This window comes from Erpetoichthys calabaricus, chromosome 6 (assembly GCF_900747795.2).
Source record: "Erpetoichthys calabaricus chromosome 6, fErpCal1.3, whole genome shotgun sequence".
NCBI lineage: Eukaryota > Metazoa > Chordata > Cladistia > Polypteriformes > Polypteridae > Erpetoichthys > Erpetoichthys calabaricus.
This window is the reverse complement of record NC_041399.2, coordinates 86,100,932-86,114,672: the sequence shown is the minus strand read 5'-3', so window position 1 is coordinate 86,114,672 and position 13,741 is coordinate 86,100,932. Positions and strand designations below refer to the sequence as shown.

General features: G+C 35.8%; 1 protein-coding gene across 2 annotated transcripts in view; it reads left to right on the top strand.

The window, feature by feature from the left end:
• Window positions 1–13,741, top strand: part of myo10 (myosin X) — a 442,319-nt gene that overhangs the window by 415,291 nt on the left and 13,287 nt on the right. For both annotated transcript variants that reach the window (XM_051928931.1, XM_051928929.1), the window contains 8 exons: window positions 4,512–4,703; window positions 5,065–5,222; window positions 6,461–6,584; window positions 6,674–6,971; window positions 8,167–8,374; window positions 10,135–10,271; window positions 10,625–10,742; window positions 11,213–11,665. In XM_051928931.1, the coding sequence (XP_051784891.1) occupies window positions 4,512–4,703; window positions 5,065–5,222; window positions 6,461–6,584; window positions 6,674–6,971; window positions 8,167–8,374; window positions 10,135–10,271; window positions 10,625–10,742; window positions 11,213–11,665 (1,688 nt within the window). The remainder of the gene's footprint in view (window positions 1–4,511; window positions 4,704–5,064; window positions 5,223–6,460; window positions 6,585–6,673; window positions 6,972–8,166; window positions 8,375–10,134; window positions 10,272–10,624; window positions 10,743–11,212; window positions 11,666–13,741) is intronic.

Below are 13,741 nucleotides of genomic sequence, written 5' to 3'. Positions count from 1 at the left end.
CCCTACTTACAATCTATCAAATAGGACAATAGGCAGCAAAACATTCAGTCTTGTGAAGGATTTGAGCACACACAGATCCAGGGCTCTCAGCACATATAAAGCGTATAAGGACAGCACAGTACGTTATAAATTAAATGTCGACATCTAAGCGAAGAAGAAAGCAGCGCAGAGAAAAGAGACTCAAATGCATTGGACAGAAAAAAGAGCAAAAAAGAATATTCGAGGTACAAATTCAGAAAATAAGGAAAGTAATTATCAGCCCAGAACAAGTGGAATTGAAAAAAAAAGCACATCCAATCCGGCTCAGAATTAAAAGACAATGAGTAAAAGACGTTTACAAACGTTGGCGCTAAACACATGCAGAGCAGGTTAGAGACTATGAAACCAGGGAAATGAGAAAGGCTCAAAAAAAAAAATGCGCTAACTGCTGCTCTACACATGTGGAGAAAGTTAAAGGATATGAAAGTAGGAAAATTAGAAAATATATAAAAAAGAAAGTAAAGATCGCAGTAGTGCAAACAAACAAACGGCCTCATTTAACTATGCACCAGTCTAACTTTGGTTTTGCACAAAAATTACTACATTATTGCACCTTAACACTTAATTCTACTTTATTCACATAATTGTACTTATTTATTATATTCTACTATATTGTTACCTTTCAATCTATGACTTTTTGTTAATCTAACTGATATTCTTCTAACTTTGCACAGTTTTTGATAAGCGGATCAGGATGCATTTCACTGCATGTTGTCCTGTATAACTATGCATGTGACAAATGAATCTTGAGAATTTCAAAAACGAAGTTTACCGCACATGCATTTATTGGTTACTTTGTTCATGTATATATATTTATCTGTCTGCTTATTTAAAAAGCTACATTTACCCCAGGAGTCAAAAACATTCTGTCTAGTCCTTGTACAAAAACTTAGACAAAAGCTGGGGTATCACCTTGGTAACCCCATGTACTTTTGGAACTGTGAGAGGAAAATAGCACGACTTTACAGACAGGAGTCCAATGCAGAACTCTACTTACTTTTTTACTTTGTAAAAAAAAATTATTAACTGCTGATGATGTAGATCATTTTGTCTGTGTTGAAATTCCAAACAGAGAAACCTATCCTGACCTCATTAAAAAGATTCAGCATATTGGGACTTGCAAGATTGCAAATATTATTTTTACAGAAGTTCTGAAATAAAAGTGAAACTAATGAAATAGCAACAATTCAAAGAAAAAAAATCCTAAAAGTGTGTATCCAGAAAACCAAATATGGGGGTTGGCGACCGAAGCGAGCCCCCTGGTATATATATATGTGTGTGTGTGTGTGTCTCATAGAAGTAGATGTAGAAAGATTGTGTTAATACCTTGTACTCGAGTTTGTCAGTCAGTCAGTCTATTTTTGCTGTACAGTGATCCCTCCTCCATCGTGGGGGTTGCGTTCCAGAGCCCCCCGCGAAAGGTGAAAATCTGTGAAGTAAAAACCATATTGTTTATATGGTTATTTTTATATTGTCACGCTTGGGTCACAGATTTGCACAGAAATACAAGAGGTTGTAGAGAGACAGGAACTTTATTCAAATACTGCAAACAAACATTTCTCTTTTTCAAAAGTTTAAACGTGCTCCATGACAAGACAGAGATGACAGTTCCATCTTACAATTAAAAGAATGCAACCATATCTTCCTCTTCAAAGGAGTGCGCGTCAGGAGCAGAGAATGTCAGAGCAAGAGAGAGAAAAGCAAACAATGAAAAATCAATAGGTGCTGTTTGGGCTTTTAAGTATGCAAAGCACCGTGCGGGAAGCATATCACGCAAAAAAGCAGCCAACAAGGAAGAGAGCAATGTGAAGGAAGTCTTTCACTGTTTTTAGAGGAGCGTCCGTTTCCTCTAGGGGTGCGAACAGACCCCCTGCTCACAATATATTTGAGGAGTTTTATTTAATATGTAATACGTGCTCTGGTTGGGTAGCTTCTCGGTCCATCTGCCAATAGCGTCCCTTGTATGAAATCAACTGAGCAAACCAACTGAGGAAGCATGTACCAGAAATTAAAAGACCCATTGTCCACTGAAACCCACGAACCAGCAAAAAATCCGCGATATATATTTAAATATGCTTACATATAAAATCCACGATAGATTGAAGCCGCGAAAGTCGAAGCACGATATAGCGAGGGATTACTGTATTTCTGTTACTCATTTTTAAGTAGTAACTTAGGTCATGATTAAATAAATAACAAAACTACAGTACTCTGCAAACGTTCTTTTTTAGTAAAAACCTATGGTAATTTTTCCCAACCTCTTTGGAGGATTTTTCCATAACTCTCCTTTTGTTTTTCATGGCTTCTTGCACCCTACTCCATCTTCATAGAGATCCCACACAGCTTCAGTTATATTGGTGCTCTGTGGTGGGCAATCAAGTCCAATGAGTGTTCATGTATATATTTCTTCAAGTAGGTATTGTATTTGTTGTGTGTTTGGGTTGTTGTCATGCTGAAAATTTTGCTAGTAAGTTGTTTCCCTGAAGATACATCATTTCATTGATTTTTACCAGAACCCCTATTGTCTGAAATTCCCCATCAGACCATAACAGAGCTTCCAACATGTTTCAAAAAGAGAGCTGTAGACAGACAACAGTTTACTTCTTGCCAACATGTCTTTTAAGATAACGGTACATATGGGAACCAACAGTTTCAAATTAGGACTCGTCCGTCATGATTTTTTGTAACTGTTTGCTGTTCTGCGTTCTCTAATCTCTCCTTGTTGCCATTCCATAAGAATAGTTTCTTAGCTGTAACAAGCCCAAGTAACTACAGCACTGTTCATTAAGATGCCGAAAGCTTTTTGGCTATTTAACTGTGTCTTCATCTTACATCAGTTTCTCATATTTCTTTACACAAATCTTGAACACCATATCTTGAAAATCATGTTTAACCTATTGTTAATTGCTGACTGTAGCCTTGTTGATACAAAACTGGTTTTATGTGTAAAATATGTTGGTTTTGCCTTTTTGTTTTTTTAAATCTCATGTAAGCTCACTGGTGTTTCTCTATACCATCCATTATATCCAATTATGTTTTTAATTTGCGCCATTATCATAATTAATTTTATTAAGGTGACTGACAAGGTATTTAACAAATGTTGATTGCCTATGGTGCCTTGTAGAGAACTTTAGGATCCAAACCCGTATTGTTTTTGAAACACAAAATAGCCCTTTTTGTTAATTTTTATTTTATACGTGTTTGTGCGTTTTGTAATAACACTTACTGCCCACTTAACTAGCTGGAAAAAATACTGCAGGGTTCACAGTATCTGATCTATGGAGGATTTCACTGTCCAATAGTTTACATACATTGAGATTTTTGTCCACTTGTGAAAGGTCTGAGCCTAGCCTTAAAGAGAAGGACCATTAAATCCAAACAAGATTTATTTTTCATTAGAATTTCATGAACATCATTAAAACATATTCTTAATATTGTAAAGCTTTTCTAGGCGACCCAAAATGTTTTGTGCTTTTTGTGCAGCCCTCTTATTTAGCATAATACTGACTGGGTTATATGGACCTTTTGAGGCATGTAATCTATATGTGAAATACACTCTAAACATCATAAAGGTTTGCACACATGATTCTGCTCATGCTAGTATAGCATTTTGAATTTCAGTGATGTTGAAGAATCAATTAACTACATCCTCTACATCATAAACGTTTGTGCACATGATCCTGCTCATGTTGGCATGGCATTTTGAATTTCTATGGTGTTGGAGAATTGCAGTGCTTCCATTGTGTCAAGTGTTGTTTGGATTGCTGAGTCATAGTGATGTATCTAATTTTCATACCCTTTTATGACATACTTTACATAGATACACTTCTTCCAGTCTGAGTTCATTAACTCGTGATTTTCCTTGGAACATTAAATTCTTAATATAAGGAGCCAACATTCTCTGCACATGCACAGACTGAATATTTTGTGATAAATGCTATTTCATCCAGTTCGCTCTTCAGTTCAAGAAACACGCAGTTTGCTATAACCATCAAATGCCTAAAACTTGTGATTCAGATATTTTAGCATTGACGAGCTAATATAGGCCCCCTTAAAATCAGCACTGTTAGATATCCTTTTCTGGTACAGACTCTAAAACTATTTCCTCATTTGTCCTTCTGGCTGAAACATCTGCCACCCCATTGATTGCTAAGGTTGATTCGGCTGATCTGGCTGGCTAGGGGGTGTCCCCTTCCTCCCTCACTTTTCCACGTCTGTCCCTCCCCTCCCGAAGCCATGTCCTCGGTCGAAGAGGACATGCCTTTCCAGTAAAAGAGTACCGTTCAGAGGTTCCAAGGGTTTACGAGTAGCTGCGCTCCCCCACTAGAACCTCCTTAGAATGTATATGAATGTGTCAGCAGAGTGTTAGACTGCTAAAATCATATTTTGAGCAAAGAAAGAGTTTAGGTTTTCATAACTCAGGAAGAAGAAAAAAAAAATCTTAATTCCATATGCTATGCATTGCTTCACAGGTTGGCTGCACAAAGAAATGAAAAACAGTTCAAAAGCCTCACCCAGGTTGAAGAAACGTTGGTTTGTGCTAACGCACAACTCCCTGGATTACTATAAGAGCTCTGAAAAGAGTGCTATCAAGCTCGGAACTGTTGTGCTCAATAGCCTTTGCTCAGTAGTGCCACCTGATGAGAAAGTTTTCAAAGAAACAGGTAAGCATTTTCACTAATGTGTGCAATTTTGCAGTGTGTTTTGTTTAATCCTGTTTATTTAACACATTGTTTAGGTGTTTATTATTTTCTTTTTACTGTTTTTGTAGGATTTTAAAGGAAAACATCAGATTGTTTGGTTAAATAAAGAAAATGCTCAAGTTAACAGTCAAAATCATAGTAATCCATTTAATATATGTGAGAGTAAATGTTTAAACTTAGCTGACCTTTTCATCTTTGTCAAAAAGCTTTGACATTGGACAAAAAAATGTAGAAATTCTATACTTTTTTGAGAATCATATACTAAGATACGGTTGTTTTTAAAGAAAATTAATTAACATTTTTTGTTTATTTTGACAAAAAGGTTATTGGAATGTTACTGTCTATGGCCGCAAGCACTGCTATCGTCTCTTTACAAAGCTATTGAATGAAGCGACTAGATGGTCTAGTGCTATTCAGAATGTCATAGATACCAAAGTTCCTATTGATACTCCGACACAACAGCTTGTTCAAGATATTAAGGTAACTGAAGTATTTTATTTAATTGATTGTCTAGCTAAAGTTAATTTCACTTTTAAGGTCATTCATTTTAGTTGGCTTCCACAGAGAAAAGAAAAATGGACAATGCCATATACTAAAAGATTTTGTTAGTCATAATGAGCCCTTTTTGTCACTGAAAACATGTTTTATCATTCTTTTGATTGTATACTATTCTGAATGTTTGGTCACTGATAAATTAGAATTAACATTTCAAAGCAGGGCACAAAATAAGAGATCAGTTTATTTATTATTTGATTAAATTTTTGCACCTAATTTCAAGGATGCATTATTTAAAGTACAAAAACTATGACATAGAACTGTTTTTGAAGATATATTAGTACTAGGAATTCTGCTTGAAGGTTCTGTCAATTCATGTTTTCTTAGCTATTGTATGAATTTAATTTATTCCAATATAAATTAAATTGCTTCACATTTATAGAAATTTTACTATCATCAATGTTGGGGTAGTGGGTGACTTTGATATTTCTAGAAATGTTATTTGTAGTGATAGACGTTAGTCATAATTTTCTTCCAAAAAGTGTCAGCCTTCAAAGTTTAGAAGTAATGTGATTGGTTCCCATGCTAACCACAGAAACACACACAAACTAGTGCATTCAATTTACAATTGTCAATTCAGCAAACCGGCTGCTCCACAAATAGAATATGTTATAACACATCTGTGCATGATGGGACTGAGAGCAGGAGCATAGAGCAAATGAGTTGTGGGACACCTGTCTTTTTAATTTTTTCTAGAGAAATAGTGGGTTGTGCTCAAATACAGAACACCACTACGAATCACCATTACAGATTTGCTTTGTATAATTTGCATGTGACTTTCTTGTTTGAAAAATTTTTGTCATTAACATCTTTGCAAGGTTAATGCCATGCAAGTAATTTAAGGTCAGATGATAACAATGTGTCACATTCTTAAAACAATAAATAAAAAAAAAATAGTTTTTTTGCAAACCCCACCCCAAACCAAGAATCATGGCCCTCAGGCCAGAAAGATGGAGCAGTCTAGAGCCAAGCAGTGTCACTACTAGCGCAGTTAGAAATTATTTAATATCAAGATATTTTATTGTTCAACTGTTTAAACAGGCTTTTGTTCCATGCTTCTTTTTGAAGAAGTCTCTGACCTTGTTTATTGAACATCTTAAATTATTTTTTTATAGTATTCTCTATTAAAATTCTTTCTTTATTCTCCTGCTTTGTTATTTTAGGAAAACTGCTTAAATCCTGAAGTTGTTGAACAGATATATAAAAGGAATCCAATTCTTCGCTACACCCAGCACCCATTGCACTCCCCACTGCTACCATTGCCTTATGGAGATATAAATCTCAACTGTGAGCAACATGAAACATTCTTCTAAAAATTATTTCAGTGTATATTATGTATGTATTAATAAAACAATTAACTTAATTTTATTTTACAGTGCTGAAAGATAAAGGCTATACCACTCTGCAAGATGAAGCTATCAAAATTTTTAACTCCCTTCAGCAAATGGAGTCTGTTCCTGATCCAGTCCCAATCATTCAGGGTATTTTGCAAACTGGACAAGACCTTCGACCTCTTCGAGATGAGCTTTACTGTCAGTTAATCAAACAGACAAACAAAACACCTGACCCAGGAAGTGTTGGCAATTTGCGCAACTGGCAAATTTTGACATGTATGAGTTGCACATTTGCACCCTCTCGTACCATTATGAAGTACTTGAAATTTCACTTAAAAAGGTTAGAATATATTTTTGACCATTTTTGCAAAATTACAGTGATTAATGTTTGCTGTGCATGGACCTTGTCTGTTTAAGAATTCATGAAGAACTGATTCAGCCAACCTATAACTTATACTATAATGTGTTTGCTATCTAATGCATCGTTAGTGCCGAATTATGCCTCACTCTCTAAACACATCATGCATCAGGGCTGCCGCGCGTTCCCAGCATTTTTTTGATGTGTCCTCTGAGCACGTCTTCTGAATTTAAAGCGACGTGTGCACATGTTTTAGTACCAGCAAAAATATTGGTGGCGTATTTGTGCAAGTTTTGGTACATGATGTCAGCATCGTTGTTTACTATCAACATGTGACAGCAATCTTGCAGCTCCAACAGAATCAGTCTGCGTTCTTTGATATTTGAATGGTTCGATGCTGTAAAGCAAATCATAAAACTTTAAATGCTAACTTGCAAATGTTTCATGGTACTTTTCTTCATCCGTTTGTCGCATTTGTCCCCATCGTAATGACAGGATACATTTAAAGGTATCACATATTGTCTCTGCATTCTGTGTCACTGTTGCCATCTTTTTTTTGTTTATTTTTTTTTTGTTCCTTCGCACCAGCATCAGAATGCTCTCTTCCCTCAACTCACAACACAGCGAAACCAGACGTTGTCTTCTCACTGACACCTGGTGGAATCCTCCAGATTTACTTAAAGTACTCACGCAACTATAGACAGTATGCTACTTGCATAGCAGCAGCGTCCTCAAGCTTACGCGTTGCATAGCGTTAAATATATCCCTGGCCTTACTCTTCAATTTTCCCTTATGGTTCAAATTTCTATGGGAACAGTTCCCCCCCAAGTGACGAATGCCAACCAGAATTGGCATTACTTTTGAGAGATGTTCTGCTGGAATTCTACCACCCTTCTTTTGTTGTCTTGGTTCAGAAACAAAAATTAAATCATTATACACGACAACTACTAGAACTTTGTAATAGGCATGTTTTAGTTATAATAGGCATGTTTTAGTTAACAGGAGATAACCTTTGCCTATTAATGTAAATCAGTACCTGTAGAGTACCTTTCAGGTTCAGGCTCAAACATTTTTGATTATGTCTTAATTTCCTAATGAGTCATTCGTTTTAGAGTGTCCTGAAAACTGTTTTGTGTGATTTATTAACTGAATGTCTTAAAATGTTTGTGTGTTTTAGAATACGAGAACAGTTCCCAGGCACTGAAATGGAGAAATACTCTTCCTTTATTTTTGATACACTGAAGAAAACTAAATCAAGAGAATCAGTGCCATCACGAGAGGAAATCAAAGCGGTTATAACAAGAGAAGAGCTGATGACAACAGTATACTGTCATGGAGGAGGATCATGCAAAATTACCATCAACTCACATACATCAGCTGGAGAGGTAAGAAAAAATAAACTGATGTACTGATTAGCTCATAAAAATAGGAATTATTAACATACTGTTTATAAGTTCAGCAGTAAACTAAATAGATGGTAGTAAAAAGTATTTTGTAATAATTCTGCCAACATTTATTGAGTGAAATTAATGTTATTCTGTAATATACTCAAGCTCTACTAATTTTTCTTTATTTTTTATAGTAATTATTTTCTTATTTACTTTAATAAACGTATCATATTTTACGGTCAGATTTTGACCTTAACCCCTTGTATACTAAGGGGTTGTGGCATTACACAACTAAAAATTAACAGCTATTTCCCTGCTTATGTAATAAGGGAGCTACAAATGGCTGAATACTTCACATTTTTAAAAAGAAAGTAAGTGATTAAAAAGCTTTATTTACACCAATATGAAAATAATAAAAAGGTATTCCCCTTCTTGGAAAAATTGTGTCCTTTTTGGCAACATGTAGCCTCTTTATTGCAGCACCAGTTTTATATTTTTTAGAAAAAAATATATTCATAAACACAAGATATACAGTACTGTATCACTCTGAAGCAACTAGTAAACAATTCGTACCTATAATTATTTACTCACCCAGGCATTTACTTTCAAAATTGTTTTTATGTTAGTCCTTGAAACAATTTCAGTTTACCACTAGAAACTGAGAGACTTTGCATATTGTACACTAGATTGTACTTTTTGTGCTACAGTTCACACATCTTCTCCTACCTTCTTTTGCAGTTGCCCCACATAAGTTCTATGCGTTTTTGCAGTTCACATCTGGAATAAAGTACATACACACATGCATTTTCATATCAACTCTTTCCATTTCTGGGCTACAGGAATGGGGACACAGAAGCAATTTATTTCCTGTCTTTTACATTCAGCTGTGACATGTAGTACAAATAACCAATCATAGACAACTATGTTTGGTATTTGGAACACTGTATTGAATCCCCAGTACATTATTAGAATGGGGTGAAACTCAGCAAAGAAAAAACTCCAACAGTAAAGAGCCTTTTACTGTATGTGGCTTGACGTAGGTGAGATCTTTGATAAAAGCAGATCCACTCAGTGGTAATGCGCTCTGCGCCTTGGACTATACAAGTACAAATCACGTATTTTAATAATGAACGTATTCAGACAACATGGAAACATGATTGATTTGAAAGAAGACACCATTGGGTATGTAGAAATACCATTGTTGCCTGTGGGTTTACTGCAAACTTCACAAACAACTTTGAAGTACGGCAGGACACCAAATGCATAAGTTGGCCAAATAGTGACATATGTGGGTTTTAAATTTAAATAATGAAATGCATAAAGCATTACACAGGCACGTTGCATATTCTGTTGTTTTTGCCAATAAATGTGTCATTAAAAAATCAACCCTTAGATCCAGACCACCTGCATATATTACTGACACCGGTACAAAGTCAATGTTAAAATATGATAATGCAAATATATTTCATTTAAGAATATTTAAAGAAAAGGCATTTTCACTGCTGCTGTGATTTGATGCAATTTGTTTATGCTGCAGCTGTTTTCCCTCTGTGTTCCTTAAAAATATTTTAGCATATTTTTCTTAAACTTTGCATGAAGGATAAAGAAAATTCATGTATAAAATGTATAACCTAGATTTTCTTCTTGCTCTTTTAAATTTAACATTAACTTTTACCTAAAGCTCTTTTGTATCTACTATGACTTGTTTGTCCACTTTATTTTGAATACATACATTTTTTTCCTCTTTTTGTCTTTAGGTGGTTGAAAAACTGATCCGTGGCTTAGCAATGGAAGACAGTAGGAATATGTTTGCCTTATTTGAGTACAATGGGATTGAAAGCAAGGCAATCGAGAGTAGGACTATAGTTGCTGACGTTTTGTCTAAATTTGAAAAGTAAGTCTCCAGTTCTTGTGTATAATCTGTAGTGACAAAAAGAAAAGCTAGTACTTTCCCTTCAGAAATATGCCTTCAAAAATAAAACTTTAGTACTAGCAAATATCTAATACATTTAAAATTTGGATAAATGTTCATGTATTAGCAGTTATTTTCTTACGAATTAGCCTTTTATTTACTAGCTATTTAAAACTGATTTTATTATTTCAGTACTACTAGCTATTTAAAACTGATTTTATTATTTCAGTTTATACAATCATCATTTAATTTGCTACTTTGAAGTAGAGGTGTATACAAAGTAAAAAGATCATTTGTGTTTATGATAAAGTGAAGTGTAAGTGCTTGTTTTTCAGACTGGCAGTATCTTCTGAAGACAGTAACCCTTGGAAGTTTTATTTCAAACTGTATTGCTTCCTTGACACAGACAATGTACCAAAAGACAGCGTCGAATTTGCTTTTATGTTTGAGCAGGTAACTATAAACAATACATTTTAATACATTCTAAGAGCTATTGTGTCCTCCCAGCCACTGAGTGGTATGTATATAATCTTTTTATATTGTTAAGAAAATGAATGTTCCCTTAATGTGAGAGAAAAAGGTTCTAGCAGGTAACAGCATAAATTGAATCAAATTGGTAATAATAATAATAATAATAACTTTATTACGGAACCTTATCATACATTTACATGCAACACGATGTGCAGGAAGAATTACTACAACAAATTTGTGTGAATATCCTACGTATTTTCAGTCTGTATCCAGCAAGGGCCATGATTTTTGTACATGGAACTTACAGCATACGTTCTTGACATTATTAAAAAATTCACTGTCTTGCAAAGTAGGGAAATTCTTTTTATTCTGTCCTTGGTCTCCCTAATTTATTTAATTTCTTTCTAAAGAAAGATGCATGGTAAAAATGAAAACGTTCTTGTATTTTATAGGCTCATGAAGCTGTGGTCCAAGGGCATTATCCAGCACCTGAAGAAACACTGCAATTCTTGGCAGCTTTAAGACTTCAGTATTTACAAGGGGATTTCACGTCAGCTATAGTCCCTGAGATGGAAGAGGTTTACCCAATGGAGAGGCTTAAATGCAGAATTATCCAGTCAGCTAAGGCTTTTGCTCCTGGCAGTGACAGAAGTGATAAGAAACGTTCAAGCTTTTTAGAAGGTACTCTGCGTAGAAGTTTCCGTAGCGGCTCTATAAGCAAGCAAAGGCTAGAGGAGGAGCAAATGCTGGACATGTGGGTGAAAGAAGAGATCTCTGTCGTCAAGACAAACATCCTTGACAAGTGGAGAAGACTCCAGGGTATGACCCAGGAACTAGCCTTGATGAAGTACATGGCTGTAGTAAAAGAGTGGCCTGGATATGGTTCAACTTTGTTTGATATTGAGGTGGGTGGTTTTTTGTTTTTTTTTTTTTTCTTTTCAAAATTACACTAAGAAAATTGAAAAGAAGATAAGTAAAAGGTGTGTATAAAATTGTTATAGGGTTGTATGGCTGTGTGGACAGTTAAATGTCCCATTAAATTCACAGAAATTAAACAACATCTTTGGTGAGCCTGATTTGCATATTTCATTGTGACAACAAAATGCATGTTACATGAAAGATCACCTCAAGGGCTAAATGTGATAAATATGTAAAGTAAATAAAAAAGCTACTGATATTACTGTCTTTTCTCTACAACAAAGCTTGCCTCCCCTTGCTGTTACCTAGTAACTAGGCTTCCCTGTTGCTTGCTTCTTTAAGATGAGACTGAGTATATGTATATGCTCCAGGTGTACTGAGTATTGTTTGTATGCATTTATTTTTACTTATTTGGTTGACAACTTTATCCAAGGCAACTTTCAACATTTTGTGATACAATTGGTTACATTTGTTTTGTTTTTCCACTTTTAGCACGGGAGGGTCAAGTGACTTGCTTATTGTCACACAGTGTAAGTAGCAGGTTTTTGAACCTACAGTTTGTAGTCCAAAGCCTTAAACACTACAGTACACTGCCTGCCTATCTGCCTCCCATTCTATAAATGCATATTTGGGACTGAGATCGCCACAATCATTGTCATAATTATCTTTTTACTACCAGAACAATCATAACGCAGAATTCACAGCTCAGTGTCTACACGTGACAGAAAATAATCTAGACCACGAGAACTTTATTTAAACAGTAAATGACAAGCAGGTAAATGTAGAATCTATACTAATTAATAAAAGGCAAAGCCCTCACTGACTCACTGACTGACTGACTCACTCATCACTAATTGTCCAACTTCCCGTGTAGGTGGAAGGCTAAAATTTGGCAGGCTGATTCCTTACAGCTTACTTACAAAAGTTAGGCAGGTTTCATTTCGAAATTCAACGCGTAATGGTCATAACTGGAACCTCATTTTTGACAATATACTGTAATGGACGGCAGCTTGATGGCCGTGGGAGGCGGAGTTGAGTGTCACGTCATCACGCCTCCCACGTAATCACGTGAAAAGACTGTGAACTGAGTAAGGAGAAATGAAGGAAGAGCCGCAAACAGCGAAGAACAAAAAATTAATTAAACAATTGAGAAGGGAGCGAGTGAAGCATACAAGCATCTTCATAAGGGAAACAAAGCACGGTGTAAAACGTAAGTTTAAATTAAGTTTATTGAAACGCTCCCGTTGCGGATTGCAATAACATATTCGCGAGATAAAAGAACTCAGTAGGGAGAAATGAAGGAAGAGCCACAAACAGCGAAGAACAAAAAATTCATTAAACAACTGAGAAGGGAGCGAAACAATAAGAAGCCAGCGAGTGAAGCATACAAGCATGTTTATAAGGGAAACAAAGCACGGTGTAAAACGTAAGTTTAAATTAAGTTTATAGAAACGCTCCCGCTGCGGATTGCAATAACATATTCGCGAGATAAAAGTTTAATGAGAAGACACGAGGTATAAACGAACCACACGCCGTAGCGCAACGTTAGGGGCAACAGTTTCAACCATTCTATGATCTGCTTCTCGCAACTGAAAGACGGCACATGGCGGATGTTAGCCGACTTGCTGACCGCAACGTTAGGGGCTTCAACTCTGGCGCTGACGATAGAGATTAGATTCCCGAGAGGGGATGAAGTGAGTGTGTATGCCTGATGAGCCCAGAATTAGGGAGAAACACGTGTCACATACTCTTTGCATTATTTGAAAGTAAACTATTAAAACCATTCTATGATCAGCTTCTGGGAACAGAAAGAGGGTACGTGGCGGATGTAACGCGACTTCCTGACCAACCACAAGGGTTACCTGGCAGGTAACCACCCATACAGTCAGATTGTGATTCAGAAAACGAATGCCATGAATGTAATTACCACGATCTACATACTGTCAAATAAACGAAACACACGCCGTAGCGCGACAGCTGTGAAAAGCGAGGTTCAGAAAAAAACAGATCCTTAACAAATTGTTATTGGTATACTGTATTTTCGATCCGTTTAAAAAGGTTTT